Source organism: Penicillium bovifimosum, assembly GCF_028826915.1.
Source record: "Penicillium bovifimosum strain IBT 22155 chromosome Unknown utg000003l_segment0_segment0, whole genome shotgun sequence".
Taxonomy (NCBI): Eukaryota; Fungi; Ascomycota; class Eurotiomycetes; order Eurotiales; family Aspergillaceae; genus Penicillium; species Penicillium bovifimosum.
This window is the reverse complement of record NW_026622712.1, coordinates 261,512-277,850: the sequence shown is the minus strand read 5'-3', so window position 1 is coordinate 277,850 and position 16,339 is coordinate 261,512. Positions and strand designations below refer to the sequence as shown.

At 51.5% G+C, this 16,339-nt stretch overlaps 4 protein-coding genes across 4 annotated transcripts; 2 read left to right on the top strand and 2 right to left on the bottom strand.

The window, feature by feature from the left end:
• Nucleotides 1-2,341: 2,341 nt before the first annotated feature.
• Nucleotides 2,342-4,166, top strand: N7515_003154 (putative NADPH oxidase (NoxA); the record flags this gene model as incomplete). Its single annotated transcript, XM_056663898.1, has 4 exons — nt 2,342-2,451; nt 2,504-2,758; nt 2,812-3,221; nt 3,277-4,166. The coding sequence occupies 4 exons, from the start codon at nt 2,342-2,344 to the stop codon at nt 4,164-4,166; spliced, it is 1,665 nt and encodes a 554-aa protein (XP_056522955.1).
• A 481-nt stretch (nt 4,167-4,647) lies between these two features.
• N7515_003153 (LLM class flavin-dependent oxidoreductase) lies at nt 4,648-5,994 on the bottom strand (the record flags this gene model as incomplete). The annotated part of the gene is made up of 1 exon (XM_056663897.1): nt 4,648-5,994. One exon carries the CDS (start codon nt 5,992-5,994, stop codon nt 4,648-4,650), a length of 1,347 nt encoding a protein of 448 aa, XP_056522954.1.
• A 789-nt stretch (nt 5,995-6,783) lies between these two features.
• On the bottom strand, nt 6,784-10,389 carry N7515_003152 (uncharacterized protein; the record flags this gene model as incomplete). Its single annotated transcript, XM_056663896.1, has 3 exons — nt 6,784-7,758; nt 7,815-10,313; nt 10,369-10,389. 3 exons carry the CDS (start codon nt 10,387-10,389, stop codon nt 6,784-6,786), a joined length of 3,495 nt encoding a protein of 1,164 aa, XP_056522953.1.
• Nucleotides 10,390-10,680: 291 nt separating this feature from the next.
• Nucleotides 10,681-16,224, top strand: utp10 (snoRNA-binding rRNA-processing protein UTP10; the record flags this gene model as incomplete). Its single annotated transcript, XM_056663895.1, has 3 exons — nt 10,681-11,057; nt 11,127-15,721; nt 15,782-16,224. The coding sequence occupies 3 exons, from the start codon at nt 10,681-10,683 to the stop codon at nt 16,222-16,224; spliced, it is 5,415 nt and encodes a 1,804-aa protein (XP_056522952.1).
• Nucleotides 16,225-16,339: the final 115 nt, after the last annotated feature.

Sequence of the window (16,339 nt, the reverse complement as noted above, 5' to 3'; positions counted from 1 at the left end):
GAGGAAATAAAGTCACTTCGGTATGAGCAACGAAGTGTGAAGTTAATCTTGGGCGCAAAGTGTCGCAAGATACTTGCTTCGGTGTCACTTCATCGTGTAATCCAGCAGACCATAGATGTGTTTATTGAGTTGAGTAATCCAAAGCACATGGAGAGAAGATGATATTGCTTGGGGTCATCGAGGTGACATTATCCGATATGGGGTAAAAAAGTAGCTTCTTCCAAGTGGCATGCTTGCAGACAGGACCGGGTATATGAATCTATACTTAGACTAGCAACCCCCTCCGATAACTCAAAATCATACCGCAAACACTTTGCCAGGATGTGATAGCTGCGCGCCAAAAATGTGTATCACTGTATGCTCGGGGTTGGTGCGGCGAGGATGATAGGGTTAAACCGTGATCCGCACGGATGCAAGCATTGTAAGCCAATCATTGGTGAAAAAGTCGTCGAATCCTTGACAACCCCTCATGGTGAGATTCTTCAAGAAGCGTCATAACTGTGTGATTGGTGAGTGGTGATGTATGTGGGATGTGACGGAGCGGATCGCTAAGTGGATGGCTGCAAATCAGAGGCCGGGGCTATAGCCGGGGCGGGCTTAGCGCGTGATGAAACTGCAGGCACGCGCAGGGCATTCAAGTCTCATCAACATTCGAATTGTTCCTTTTGATCAATGCTGGTTTCAACCGAGGCCTGGGATGTCGTGAAATACCTGAGATTGTCAGAGACTGGTCTCATCTTTGTTTACGTTGAAACAGTTTGGAATCTAAGATCTTCCAGATCAGATGACCACGGTAGCCCTGATTCTAATTCAATTCTACACAATAGAGATGCCCGTCACATCACACACCGTCTTTCTGCATCTTCTGCAGAGTCAACCAGTGCTCGGCCTGACTTTCCGAGTGGAGAATATCATTATCTGACCAGGAAGTCGTTGAGGAAAATGCAGATAGCTCGAGGCAATTTGCGATTCTAAATTTAGGCGAAATCGTCCATCTCACCATTCAGGCCGCATCTTGGATCGAATGACAGGCCTTCTTACCGATCGACTCTCGGGGTTTCCGTGTGACGAAAGTACAGCGCTTGCAGGAGGCTGGTGATAGGCTGTTCTCTCAACCTTTTTCGCTGGCCTCATTGAACACCGACCAGTCACAGACCCCCATGGCCATTCACCAGCCTCTTTGTTACCTCATTCGGGATATTGATCCTTTTGAAATTCGGCTTCCACCCGCCTAGCTTCCACGCCATTCAAGCCGTCTGTTGGGCGAAATCCCGAATCAGATCAGATTGGACGAACACTGTCCGCTTCCTTTTTCCCTTTGGTCTCGCTTCATCGCGGGGAAGTTGAGGGGAGCATGTCATGTTGGCTATAAACTATGGCGCATAACTCTTCGCTGATGATTGGTGTGCCTGCTACGAACGGCATTTAAAAATAGCAAGTTGCTCAAGACTTTAATTCAACCAGAGGACCAGGATCACAGTCGGGACATCTAAAAAAGCCTTGGAGGGATCGAGCCAGGCCCAAGAAGGATAATAGTCCACGCAGTGATGCGGGCAAGATTTGACGAGCTCTGTAAGCAACGGACATTCTGGCCTCTAGACTCGTCTTGATCTATTGGAAATATATGCCCGAGCATTCTAAAGCACGGACTAGTCGAGGTTTAACTTCTTCATTGGACCAAAAGCCGTAGTTTGGGTGTAGTGCCCGCTAGAAGCGATTAATTATAGATTGACTCCCCTCACCCCTGCAGCTAAAACCACCTCACTGGAATTTTTTGAACCTCCAACTCTCCCCCGGCCTTGCTTCGATCCACCGACATCAATGTCGGGAACGACTTGAATCATAATACTTCGCATTCCTTCGCAAGTATCCATCACACACTGGTATTTGCTAGGATACCTATCGCGTGATCCACGGGAAAAAGCCAGCAGCGCTCGCGACAAGGCGCGCAAAGCACAAAGTCGGTTCCTGTACACCTTTACCAAGCACTATTGAAAAGTTGTGAGGTCTTCTCTTCAACTATCAGGCATCGAACGATACTCTGGTCTATTCTGTAATATTCCGACATTCTGCTTCTGAGCGTCGAAGAGAGAACTCCCCCGAAGTTCGGAGTTTGGACCAAGTTGATGGAGAAGCAACAACGGAGGAATTTGAAGCTTCGAACATCTCAACATTGGTACCGAAGTGTTATTTTGAATGGGGATTAGGGGATCTCACTTCGGACAACATTGCAGCTCATATCACCGGGTTGCTGGTCAACCGTCTGGACACGTCACTCCTTTGATTATCGCCTGAATAATCCGTCGCCGGTCGACATTTCTGAAAAAAATAAAAAGCCAGAATGGCAGCCGTAAAGGCTTCCTGGCTCCAGAGAACGGACTTGACCTTTTCCAAGGTCTTGTTTCATCTTTTCTTCTGGGGTTTACATATTGGTCTTTTTGCTGTAGGCTGGTATGCACTCGAATGACCTTGGCTCGGAGATTCTTGACTAACGTTCGCATAGGTACATGCAGGCATCAAATCCTAAACTGGCGGCTCTAAATGCTCTCTCCTATTCAGTTTGGATATCACGAGGCGCGGGCCTTGTGCTCTCGGTCGATTGTACCTTGATCCTGTTTCCGATGTGTCGGAATATCCTTCGATGGTTGAGGCCGCAGATCAGATGGCTACCGCTCGACGAATCGGCTTGGTTTCATCGCCAGGTAGCCTATTCAATGTTGGTATTCACCGCCATTCATACCGGTGCTCACTACGTGAAGTAAGCTGCTTCCTCATTCCGCTTGTCGTGGCCACTTTGCTAACCCGATATAGTTTCTACAACATTGAAAAAGAACGGATACGGCCAGAGCTGGCAGTCACAATTCATTTCACTCGTGCAAGTGGTATCACTGGTCATGTCATGCTTCTGTGCATGATGCTGATGTACACCACTGCACATCATCGCATCCGCCAGCAAGCATATGAGACCTTTTGGTATGCCCATCATTTGTTCATTCCGTTCATGTTGGCGCTCTATACACACGCCACTGGATGCTTTGTACGGGACACCGCTGCCCCTTTTTCGCCCTTTGCAGGAAAACAGTTCTGGGACCATTGCTTAGGCTATGAAGGGTGGAGATGGGAGTTGGTGATCGGGGCTTTGTATCTCTTCGAGCGACTGTACAGGGAGATTCGCGCCCGACGCCCGACGGTAATCACAAAGGTTATCCGTCATCCCTATGGTATGACCCCATCCTCGGTACTGTGGAATTGAACTCGGCTAATCGGTGACTCTAGCCGCCATGGAGATCCAGTTTCGCAAGCCAGGCATGAAGTACAAAGCCGGACAATGGCTATTCCTCCAAGTGCCTGATGTTTCCAGTACCCAATGGCACCCATTTACCATTACCTCCTGTCCCTTCGACCCTTATCTCAGCATTCACGTTCGTCAAGTCGGAGATTTCACCCGAGCACTCGGAGACGCACTCGGTTGCGGTCCTGCGCAAGCCAAAGACCTCGAAGGCCTCGACCCTAACGGCATGTACGAAGTCGCACTGCAAAATGGACAAACCATGCCCGCGATCCGCGTGGATGGACCATATGGTGCACCCGCAGAGGATGTATTCGAAAACGAAATCGCTGTACTCATCGGCACCGGCATCGGTGTTACACCCTGGGCCTCTATCCTCAAAAATATTTGGCATCTCCGTTCAAGTCCCAACCCTCCTCGCCGATTACGACGTGTAGAGTTTATTTGGGTCTGCAAGGACACTTCCTCGTTTGAGTGGTTCCAGGCTCTGTTATCCTCCCTCGAAGCACAGTCTGCCAGCGCGGCTGCCAGCGAGGGAAGTGCCGAGTTCTTGCGCATCCACACCTACCTCACCCAGCGTCTAGACGCCGATACCGCTGCGAATATCTACCTGAACTCTGTCGGCCAAGCCCTCGACCCTCTCACGGAGCTGAAGAGTCGGACGAACTTCGGTCGTCCGGACTTCAAGCGCCTTTTCACGGCAATGCGACTTGGCTTGCTGAATCAGTCCTACATGACGGGTCTGCAAAGTGCTGCTGCCACGGAGATAGGAGTATATTTCTGTGGACCTAATACTGCTGCGATGCAAATTAGCGATGCAGCCAAGTCGTCGTCGACCAAGGATGTCCGATTCAAATTCTGGAAGGAACACTTCTAGTCTTGCTTCTGGTACCGTTGCGTCTTGCGCTTCAACCGTATACGAATGATACGAGTTACGAATCTTCTTTTCTTTGCTATTACTTACCCATGATTTCCTGGCGATGGACTGAGCGAGAGGAGCGAACACATTATATGGGGGTACTGGGGCGTTGACTGGGCTGTTACCTGTAGGAGTAATATAGCAATAGACTTGACCTACTGTCTAATTCCGATGTTTGAACACTTTGTACACTCTGTGCACAGTTGACATGGAAGATAAGCGGCAGTGGCAGTACTGCAGTCAATTTTAGGGAAACTGCGCTGCAATGGAATACTGTCAGTGTCAGCTGCACCTTCCTTACCAACTGCTGTTACTGTCCAAATACGTCATCTGTCTCATCACCTGATTTATTGCTACGTGAACATCGCGACTTTGGAGGGCAGCAGATACCGTGACCAGCATCTTATCTCATTGCTAATCCTATATTGCCTACATCAGATTAAGATGCCTCACTAAAGAATCGATTCTCAGGTCTCGGCAGGCCAAAGTGTTCACGCAGTGTTGAGCCCGTGTACTCTTTGCGGAATAGGCCTCTTCGCTGCAGTTCTGGAATCAATCTGTCGGTCACCTCCTCCAAACCCTGTGGCAAGAACGGGAATGTACAGGTAAAGCCATCCGAGGCCTCTTCACGCAGCCAGATCTCCATCTCGTCAGCAATATCACTTGGCGAACCGAGGAATGCCAGCCCCGAGTATCCACCATAGCGTTGCGCGAGTTGGCGAATCGTCAGTCCTTCCTCTCTTGCCAGGTTTTCGACCGCCTCTCTGGCTGTCTTGCTCGCATTTGTCTCTGGTAGATCATCCGGCAACAGACTATCCGGGTCGAGGTTACTGACATCCGTCCCGAGCATGATTGACAAAGAAGCAATGGCACTGTCATAATGCACGAGACTGTCCAACTTGAGTCTCTTCCGCTGCGCGTCTTCCTTACTATCTCCAACAATAATCATCGCCGCAGGTAAGATCTTCAACTGATCTCTCTTTCGTCCCGCCTTCTCCACCCGCCCCTTGATATCCGCATAGAGTGCCTTCGCGCCATCAATATCCCTGGGACTGCAAAACACCACCTCGGCAGTCTCAGCAGCCAGCTGTCGCCCAGGCTCGCTTTGTCCGGCCTGTACAATAACGGGCCATCCCTGCGGTGGCCTAGCGATATTCAATGGTCCACGGACCTTCAGGTCGTCACCGACATGGTTCAACACGTGCATCTTTGCGGGGTCAAGATACTCTCCCGTCTCGATATCACGAGTGAAAGCATCATCGGCAAAACTATCCCATAGTCCCGTGACAACATCGTAGAATTCACGGGCACGTTTGTACCGATCGCCATGGGCCAGATGCTCATCAAAGCCGAAATTATGACTCGACTCCGGATTTCCCGTAGTCACAATATTCCATGCTGCTCGGCCGCCACTCAGATGATCCAAACTGGCAAACCGCCGAGCAACATGATACGGCGCGTCATATGTCGTGCTTGCGGTTGCAGCGAGGCCAATTTTCTCTGTCACAGCAGACAGAGCGGAGAGCAACGTGAAAGGCTCAAAAGAAGTAACGGTATGACTGCGCTTCAAAGCTTCCACGGGCATATTCAACACGGCCAGGTGGTCGGCCATGAAGAAAGCGTCAAACTTGGCAGCCTCGAGCTTTTGAGCGAAGTGAGTGATGTGTTTGAAATTGAAGTTGGCATCGGGATATGAGCCTGGGTATCGCCATGCACCTGTATGCAACGAGACCGGCCTCATGAAAGCCGTGAGGTGCAGCTGGCGGTGGGTTTGGGAGTCTGCCATATCGAGTTGTCTTTCGCGTGTCTGATCTTTGTCAACTTGGATGCAGCTTCTCGGCATGGTGAAATCAACTGTCTTTATAATACCCCGCTCTTTGGAAGTTGCGAAGTTGATAACATGGATTTCAAATCCGATTTCTAAGCCCTGCGGCTCTCCAAGAGTGTGCTCAATTTCAGATGAGATGGCGTGCTCAGGGCGGGTGTTTTAATTCGCTTATCTTATGAATTGAGGTATATTCAACTACATGTAAGTAAGTAATGTTATCTTGGGGGTTTGGACTGCAACATTTGGACATTGCACATGGAAAGGGACTGTTGTGGATCACAGGGTATTATCTTCTGTCGCGGATATCAACAGGGTCATGAACAGACTACATTGTACGGAGTAGGCGATCACCAGAATAACGAACCAATGGGAAAAGGACTGGGATAAATGATCATGTGACCAGTGCCCACTACCGATCTTCAGGGATCCCAATTTCCAAAAATGGTAACAATAAATTTCACGTGATCCAAATCTACTTGGAGTTGGAGGTCACAAAAAAAATGACACTCAGCAACTGAGGCTGGGGCCCGGCGGGCGCTAAAGGCCCTAAGAATAAACGGTAAAGTTAAACCATTAAACATCTTCGGCATGAGTTATCTCCGACATTTATCTTACAAGCAGGCGAAGGAAGCCTGGCAACACCCCTTCACTCTGCTGATTGAAGAGCGCCCCCTCCAACTTCACTCCCCATTCCACCCCTCCCCTCTCCCTCTTCCTCCCGGACTGTGAAAGTAGATTGAGGTGTTCTCAGAACCCCCCATTATCGTCAGCCGGGACATTTTCATCGGCCCAGTAGTGCACCAGGTGGTGGTGGATACGAATTCCCCGGCGCACCATCTCTGAATACAGAGCTTGGAGTTCTCTCTTCGAGAACCCCGAAGAGACGTACTTTCCACCGCGGAGGGTGCGCTTGGTGGACAGATCGACGATATCGTCCCGAAGATGCTCGAAGGCGAGCATGTACAGCTCCTTCGACCAGGGACAGGCGCGCAGGGCGCGGAAAAGAACCTTACGGGCGCGAGCGAAATCGTGCTCTACGCGCGCCTCCCACAGGACGTACAACTTCCAGATGGTGAGATTGTTCTGCGCAGATGTTGAGCTGTTTAGCTCGAGATGTCGGCGTTGTGGGGTTTGACCGACTGAAACAGGACCGTGGCCGATTGCTCGCTCGAATGCTGCGCGGACCAAGTGAGGGGATGAGTTGCCTTGGCGAGGGCGACCCATCTCACAGTAGATGTTGAATAGGTAGGTCGTGATGGGGACGCGGTCAATTTGAGCGCCATTTCCCGAAGCCTGCTTGGTTGTTCTGGCCTTTTCTCCGATGGTGGCGTGGATGATGTCGCGGAAGCGGTGGGTCATGTCCACACGGGCATCATTCCATTTGAATAGTGCCAAGAACATGGTGTTGTGGGGAAAGGCTTCCAGGCTGCTTAGGAATATGTTACGGACCTCAATGGGTCTGTACTGGGCAGGCTTGGTTGTAACGTAGTGGTACACCAATTTGGCTCGCGCTTGGTGCAGTAATTCGCTGCCAAAGGTCCTAGAAATAATGTCGGACTCGAGACCGTCGCTGAGCCTTTGCAAAGCATCGTCGTAGGGCTTGAGGATATCTCCAATTGACGCATCCAGGATGTAGCGGATGATGGCAAGACAATCAGTGTAAGCTGCATAAGCTTGGAATCCCCGGCATTCCAAGGCACTAGACTGGGCATTGCGCAAAAGCTGTTATGAGTTAGCTTGGAATAGTTCACTGAGGTCAATGATGGATCGTCTCTTACCTGGGTGAGTCTGAGGATATCTGCGGGTTTCAACTCTTCCTGGTCGGCTGGCTCGTACGATTGCTTAGGGGCTCCCTCTCGCATGGAGTTCAACAGATACGCTGCACTATCATTCTCTCCGGCGTGAAGTTTTTCCCAAATCCATGAGTTCCACAAAAGTGCGCTTTCTACAAATTCGTGGTCGGGAAATTCCCGGCTCGACATTAAAGCCTTTGACCACACTGCCTCAGCCAATGGCTTATTGCCAGTGCGCCAATCCATGAGCGCAACAGAATTCCACAATCTCAAATTGTTTGGTCGTTGCTTTAGCAATGCCTTTGCGTGCTTCCTTGCTCGGTCCCTGTCACATGCGAAAGACACTGCGATGGCGTATTCACCAAAGCTGCTCTCCTCGAAAATCTGAGCGAGAGAAAAAAGTGTCTCAACGACGAAATCGGACTTGATGATACAGGACGGCCGGGAAGCACTCGCAGCCCACTTGGCTAGACATGAGAACCACAGCTCTGGATTTGAAAATAGACTGTCTGCGGTGGGAATGAATGTGTGATGGCTGAACGCAAACGGTTTAACGGTGGTTGTTGAGGCATGATCGTGAAATTCCATCCATTCAGTGATTTTGTTTTGCCAGTCATCCATATATTGGTTTCGAAGGAAGTTCTCGCCGATCCACAGTCTACTGGTATGTAGATTCGCAGGACACGTAAAGTGAGGCAAGTGACAGAACTGCAGGAAAGCATCAATCAGCAAAGCGACGCCAAATGTTCCAGCAAAGTCGCGGAAGCATTGAAGAATGTGCGTGCAATCAGCAAGAAGGGGCACTTCAAACACCCCGCCCTCTTGAGCTAAAGGTTCAAATTCGTGTGACGGCATGCGGTTTCGCATCATGCGTTCCCTTTCCGCATTTGTCCAGCTTTCAAACGACTCAGGGGAATACGCCCTCGACTCGTAATCGGGGTTGGCGACTTGGACTTTGGGGGCATAAGGGTCATAGCCGGCGTTCCAGGGCCGCCAGCCATGCTCCCCAATCTTCACATATGCAGGCGACCAGAACATCTTGAACGTTCTCAAGGCTTCTTCATGGTTATCAGCAAGACCCGGGGGTCGAAACACCACGAATTCCAGGATTGCTTGCCAATAGCCCATGGCCAGCTCGAGGTACCCTGCTTCACGAAGGAACAAAGTAAGACGCAAAAATAGGTACGAAGTGATTAGGTACCTGTCTCTACCGCTGCCGACACGTGAATGCGTATTCATGCAGTGAAGATACGCCTTGTAACAAGTGTCGAAATCGAACTTCTGATAGTTCGTTTGACAGTAATCAAGGTACTCCACCCAGACACTCACTGACTTGGAGTCAGAGCGAAGAACTTTTTCCCATTGGTTTGAGAGCTCTTCAGGATCCCAGACTTTGGCCCCTTGTTCCATCCGCCCCAACACGAGGCGGTCGCGTTCAGGGTGTTGGGGGTTGGCGTCCAGCGCGTTGTCATAAATCGAGAGAATAGCACTGACCACGGCTTGCCTTTTGTTCTCATTAAGAGGACGATCGTCGGGTCTCACTCCGAGGATGACGAGTTCTTGATGTTCGGCAAGACGGATCCATCCTCTGGCGTTCAGAGGATCATGCTTCACTGCGCGAATCAACTCAGCATTGCGATTTAGGATCTCGTTTTCACGAGTGCTCGGATCGACTTGATGTTCAACGGATTCCTCGTAAATTGCTTCGTCTTCTTCCTCATTGGAGGAAGGGGGGACACCGAAACGCGAGGATTCAGCGTTAAGTCTAGCAGCACTCGATGCAACTCGGGGCCCAGGAGGGGAGTCCGTGGAAATGAAATCGGCAGAATCATCAATGTCGGCAGCTGGGTTGGCCGGGTTGACGAGAGGCCGTCGATTGGCAACAGGAATGGGAACAGTCGTATGCAAAGCACGTTGATCCAAAGCAGACAAAAGCTTTGGCTGGGATGCCGTAACCCTGTTGGCAGGAAGAGTAATAAGGGTATTTTCATGTCGAGTTTCATAGTCGACACGCTCGCCGGGGAGCCCAACAACAAAGCCAGTACCGCTGCGACGATACGCTGGAGACTCGTATTGATTGGCACCGTAACGCGTAATGTCACGATCACCTTGGACATCGACGACGAACCCAAGGTCCTCGGCGTTTGCTTCACCCTCCGCGTGTTTGCTTTCATCGGCCTCTCCACCCACTAAGGGCTCAGTTTCTTCGCCTTCTTCAGCGATACTCTCACCTGAGCCACCGCCTCGACTGTTTTCTCTCTCACGATGATCATGCAAAGGGGTATTTCGCTCTACTCGCGAGCGATGGCGAGGACGCTGATGCCTAAGTTGTCCGGGCGAGCGATGGCGAGAGCGCCGACGCCAATGTTGTTCGGGCGAGCGATGGCGAGAACGCCGACGACTATGTCGTCCGGATTCATGGCCGGCATCGGAAGTTGGGGCAGAGGTCGGAGGGGGTCGGAAACTGGAGAATCGTGGAACACCCTTTACAGCTCGTTAGAATGGTCTATCTATCAATTCAACATGAGGGCTAACTAACCTGTGACCCAGGTGAGTCCATCGTGGTGACTCGGGCTTGCTTATCGGGAAGTCGATCGCGATCAGATAAGTCGGCGAAATGATTTTTCCGAGGGCGGTGAAGGCGCCGAGCAGAAAAAAAATGTCAACCGTCTGTTCGGAGCGGCATACTAAATGAAAGCCTAGACCTACCTCAGGCTGCCAGAACCCAGTGTCTTGGTTCGCAGAAAAACGCAGAGGTTGTTTTTAAAGGAGCTTACGGATATGGGTCACTGCCGAACTTTGTGAGAACCAAATCGAAAAACACCAACAGCCCGCCGAAAGAGACCTCAAGATGGCCTCGTCTCTTGCCGCGCAGCTGTCGCAAATCGCGGCCAAGTCGACACACGAGCTTGATCTCAAAGCGCAAAGGGTGTCACACTCACAATCTTTGATTTTTGATGCGAAAGTCGCTGGGAGTCAAGACTTCGATGCAATCTATGATATCTGTTATGATGGGTTCCAGGAGTTGTGCTCGTTGGACCCCCGGTTTGCGGAGTTTGATCGTACGATCTTCAGCGAGCAGAGCAAGGCGGAAGACCGCGGCCAGATGAATTTACAGCAAAACAAGGAGCTGGACAGTGCGATTGAAGCTTTCTTGGCTTTGGTTGGCGGCAGGTTGCAGTTAAGTCCTGCGGTCAAGGCGGTGGATTGGCTTGTGAGGCGGTTTAGGTGAGGAAATGAAACGGGATGAGGTGGTGTGAAGTATGTTGAGACGTGTTTAGCTAACTTGCGAGACAGGATCCATGAGTTCAACACCACTGCCGTGTTATTGACGTTCCTTCCCTACCATACAACACCGTTATTCTTGAACCTCCTATCAATTCTTCCGGAAGGTCTTCCGACGACTTTCAAGGTACTCAAGCCATACCAGAATGGGCTCATCAACCCGCCGAGGCATCCGCTTGTTCACAGCGCCGCAACGAATAAGGCCTTTTTCGCTGAACTGAACCAATACGTCCTTCAAGTGTGTCGACAGGAAGCACAGAGTCACGCACTGCTCGCCTTCTGGGCTGGAGTTGTTACAGAGGCCGTTGCAACAATGTTGGATGGCGCTCGATCAGGCAGAAGGGAGACCGAAAAGCGAAAGCATGAAGATATCCTTTTACGGGTATTGCCGGTGCTCAGTGCTGCTTTTACAATGAAAAAGGCCTCGGAATTGATTGTGGGAAGCTACATGATCTGTGTTGTACTGGCACAAAAAGCCTTCCTCTCGGACGATGTGATTAATGGCGTCATGGAGAGTGTTGTGGGGTCTTGGACTGAAGATACCAAAACATCTGGTCTAATTTGTCTATCGGTCCTTTCTCAACACAAGCCTACGGTGACAATCCCGAGAAAGGTCTTCAAGGGTATCTTGCGTCTCAAAAACCCTATCAGCCAACTTTCCGAAATTGCTGCCGAATATCAGACATCGAATCTGCTGCTGGGGATCATTGCCGGCTGCTTGACGGATCTTGACCAGCAGGACAACTCTCGCCTTGCAATCTTGGCCTCTATCTTTGAACGCAAGCTGCTTGGTGAGGGCGAAATTGGCAAGGCTATGAGCTTAGTTCTGGAAGCCGCTTCCAACACCGATGAAACCCGTGGGATGTCGTTGGACGCCCAGACCCAGCTCGCTGAGTTGGTGCAAGGATTTAACCGTTCGGAAACTCTCCAGCCTATTTTCCGGAAGACTCTGACAGGAGCTTCATTCAACATTTCAGCCCTGGAACACAATCTCCAGACTGTTGTGGAGGCACCTCTTGTAGCACCAGCTACCGAAGATGTCGATATGGTCGATGCAGATGAGCAGCCCGAAGTCGACTCCTTCACTCCAGCTCTAGAGTCCTTGACCAGTGAGACCTTGTACCCCTCATCATTCCTCTCCCAGCAATCTATTGTCGAATTCGACAACCTGGTACGCGTCTTCGCTTTGGCTGTGGACTCCGAGGAGAGGCTTGAGCTATTCACCAATCTGCCGATCCTTGGCAAATCACAGGCTATCAAGTCTCCTCAGTACTTATCTTTCTTCATCAGAGTCGTTGCTGGCCACTACCCCATCGGAACAAAGATTGCTGCCTTGAACGTCGTATCATCTGTCCTGTCATCTGCGCCCGCGGACTTTGATCCTCAGACACTGCTGCCGTTCCTGCTTGTTTCTCTCTCGGATCCTTCCGAACGCATCCGCCGCGAGACTGCTGGTGTTCTAGCTGTTGTCGACTCTCTGTACAAGAAGAACTCCAAGGCTAGTGATAGCGCAAAGCCCTGGGCCCACGACACGATATATGGCAAGGGACAGCATTCTGCGGATCTTGCATGGCTGCCAGCCAAGGATGCGCAAAAGGTCTTGGAGCGTGCATTGCTTCCTGGTTTGGAGGAGTCTATTCTTGACCCTAACCACATTGGCAGGACGGTGGAGGCTACCCTACGGGGCTATGTTCTGTCCGAGGCTTCGGGTGCATCTGAACTGAAGAAGTCCCTCCGTCTCAGTCTATTTACTTTCCTCTGCTCTCATATTGTCAAGGTGCCGGTCTTTGCACCCAAAATTGGCTTGCTGAAGCTGATCAACAGCGTTGAAAAAGTTTCTACTGCCACGCTGACCAGCGAGCTTCTCCCGCTACTCGAAGATTGGCGCCGCTTGAGCGAGAAGGAAGTTGAAGAGATTTGCAGCAAGGAGCGTATTGCGGCGTCTGAGACTGAGCATCTGATCGCTGCTATTGTCACTTCCAAGGACAAGGACGCCATCGATGTTCTTCTTTCTAATGTTAGCTCTGGCGATGCCTTGCGCCCGGCCTTTGTTGCCGCTTGCTTTGGCCAAATCAAGCAGATTTGGCCGAAGATCCATGAAGACCGTCAGCTGGCCGCATCCGAGAAGTTGCTCGACATCTCTCTTGGAGATTCCGCAAATGCTTCTTTGCCAAACAACTGCCGAGATGTGCTCCGTACCGTCGAGCTTTCTGGTGCTGTTCTTAAGCAGTTTGTTGAGAAGATTCCTGTGTCTATCACCGATGTTGAGTCCGTCGGTCCTGCACCCAAGCGCAGACGCACGAGCCAGAACAACATGGTTGCTATGACTGTCAAGGACGAGGCGGAACTCAGCAAGTTGATGGACAAGATGACTTTCATCTTGGAGATCGTGGACAGCTCTTCCCCAGAAACCCACCCTGAGCTGGTCGCTGGATTGTTCCAGACTCTCGCCGCTCTTCACCACTTCAAGTCCCAGATCCAATCTGGTATGAGCTACCTTCTCACGCTGACCTTGGGAAGTCTTCTGGCCATTGTGAACAAGTCCAAGGGCTCTGCTAAGCCACAGTTCGACACATCCGTCATCAGGGCTGACCTTGTTGTGGACTGCGTGCGGACTACAGACAGCCCCCAGGTTCAGAACGGAGCTCTTCTTTTGGTGGGAAGCTTGTCTGTCATTGCGCCTGAATTGGTCCTCCACAGTGTCATGCCTATCTTCACGTTCATGGGCAGTACTGTTCTCCGCAAGGATGATGACTACTCTGTGTCGGTTATTGACCAAACCATCGATCAAGTTGTTCCGGCCCTCATCCAATCTCTGCGTAACCAGAAACGAGATGTTGTTTCTGGAACATCCGAATTGCTGCTCAGTTTCACTGCAGCCTTCGAGCATATCCCCTCGCACCGCCGCCTGAGACTCTTCCATGCGTTGATCAGCAAGCTTGGCACACAAGACTTCTTGTTCGCTGTCCTGGCCATGCTTGCTAACCGGTACTCTACCGACAAGGATGTCCTCACTTTGATGACTGGTCTGGTTTCGGATACCACTCCTGTCGTGGAGCTTACCACTTACAGCAAGTACCTCAACTTGGTCAGCGACTCTTTGAAGCCCAAGCCCAGTATCTCCCAGGTTCTTCTTGGAATCAACAGCGACGATGGTCGCGATCCGCAGAGCATTTGCGTCGACCTCCTGCGTGACCTCGCTCACCTGTTCAAGCACTCTTCTCTCAAGTCTAAGCTTGAGACAGCCTTTGAATCTGATGGCCCCGTTGCGGATCAGTCCCGCGCTTGCTTCTCCCGCGTCCTGGAGCAGGTTCTCAGCATTGGCGAGGCCGTACAGAGTATGAAGCCCGTCAACCACGCTTGTGGCGAGGTTCTCAGTGCTCTGTTTAGTACTTTGTCTCTCGTCGACTTCCTGGACACCATCGAGGTTCTCCTCCAGGGCCCCAATGACGAGCTCCGCCGCAAGGTTCTCCGTCTGCTTGAGACTCGTCTGCGCCAGACCGCAGAGCGCGATAATCTGTCTCAGATTCGCGTTCTGGACTTCCTGCCTATTCTGGTTAGCATTGTCGAGTCCTCTCCGGATATGCTGCTCAAGCATGCTGCTGTTTCGTGCATCGATCGTATCACCGACAAGTACGGCCGTAAGGACCCATCCAAGGTTATCGCTGCTGCCCGAGTGGTTGCCAGTGAATCTTGCCTTGGCCAATCCGATGACCGCATCCGTTACATGGGTATCTTGTGCTTGGCCTCTATGGCCGAGGTGCTGGGTCAGGCCATGATTCCTGCCCTCCCAGACACACTCAAGCGTTCATTGGAACTGCTCGACTTGAGTCTGACTGCTGGCAAGGAGAACTCGCGACTGCACGACGCTATCTTCACACTCTTCTCTGCTCTCTTCGTCCACCTGCCATTCATGATCTCAGCTGGTCACTTGGACAAGATTTTGGTGTTGTCCTTCAAGTCTGCTAACGCGGATATCGAGGAGGCCAGTGATGAAAGCCGTCAAGACTCCCTGCGCCTGATGGCTCGCAAGGTAGACGTGGCTGCCACCCTTGGTGCTGTCGATCGCAACTGGCAAAACGCCGTTCAGGCTGGTCCCATTGCTGTCAACGAGCTTTTGGAAGTGGTCACCGTCGCGGTCGACAAGCACCCCAAGTCAACCATTGCCAAGAACATTGGTGTTCTCACGAAGATCCTGTTCAAGGCGTTCGATCTGCGCCGTGAGCAGATCGCTCTTGGCGACAAGGCTATCTTCGAATCGTCTGCTCTTGACGAGGCCGAGGCCGCGCTCAACGATGTCACAATCAAGATGATCTACAAGCTCAACGACAGCACCTTCCGCCCCATCTTCCTCCAGTTCGTCGAGTGGGCCACCACTGGTGTCCCGAAGACAGACGCGGCGGCTCGAATCTCGCGTCTCACGACTTTCTACAAGTTCCTCGAAGTCTTCTTCGGCACTCTCCAGTCCATTGTCACTGGGTACTCTAGTTACATCTTGGAGAACGTTATCAGTGTCCTAAACACATGCGGTCCCTCCAAGGCCCAAAAGTCCCTCTGGCTAGCAGCCCTCCGCATGCTGCGCAAGTCCTTCGAGCACGATCAAGATGGTACGTTCCCACATGCCCCCATACTTCCCCCGCCCCGAGTAAAATGCTAACAACCTCCAGAATTCTGGCAAAGCCCCTCCCATCTCGCCAGTATCTCCGGGCCCCTAATCGCCCAACTCGGCCACGCCACAACCGCCACAACCTCCAACATGGTCGTCGCCGACGTCGTCCCCACAATCACCGAGCTGGCCATTGCTGCCGACTCAACCGATAACCACAAGGAGCTGAATACCGCCCTTATGAAATACCTCCGTCCTTCCTCGGCGCCCAATGCCCGTTCTGCGGGCGGCGATAGTCCGCACACCCGTCTCGCAGCGCTCAAGACTGAACAGGCTCTTACCGCGCAGCTGGGCGAGGAGTGGCTGGCGCTTTTGCCGGAGATGTTGCCTTATATCTCTGAGCTTATGGAGGATGAGGATGAGAGTGTTGAGAGGGAGGTGAGGAAGTGGGTCAAGCAGATTGAGAAGGTACTTGGTGAGCGTCTGGATGATATGTTGACTTAGTTTGTGTGTACAAAATTTGCATTTGAGTGGCGTCCTTAGAATTCAAAGGCAGTCCTGGGCCTTCTGTACCTACAGGCAGCGATCTACGGATAGTCTATGCTAAAAATTGATGATA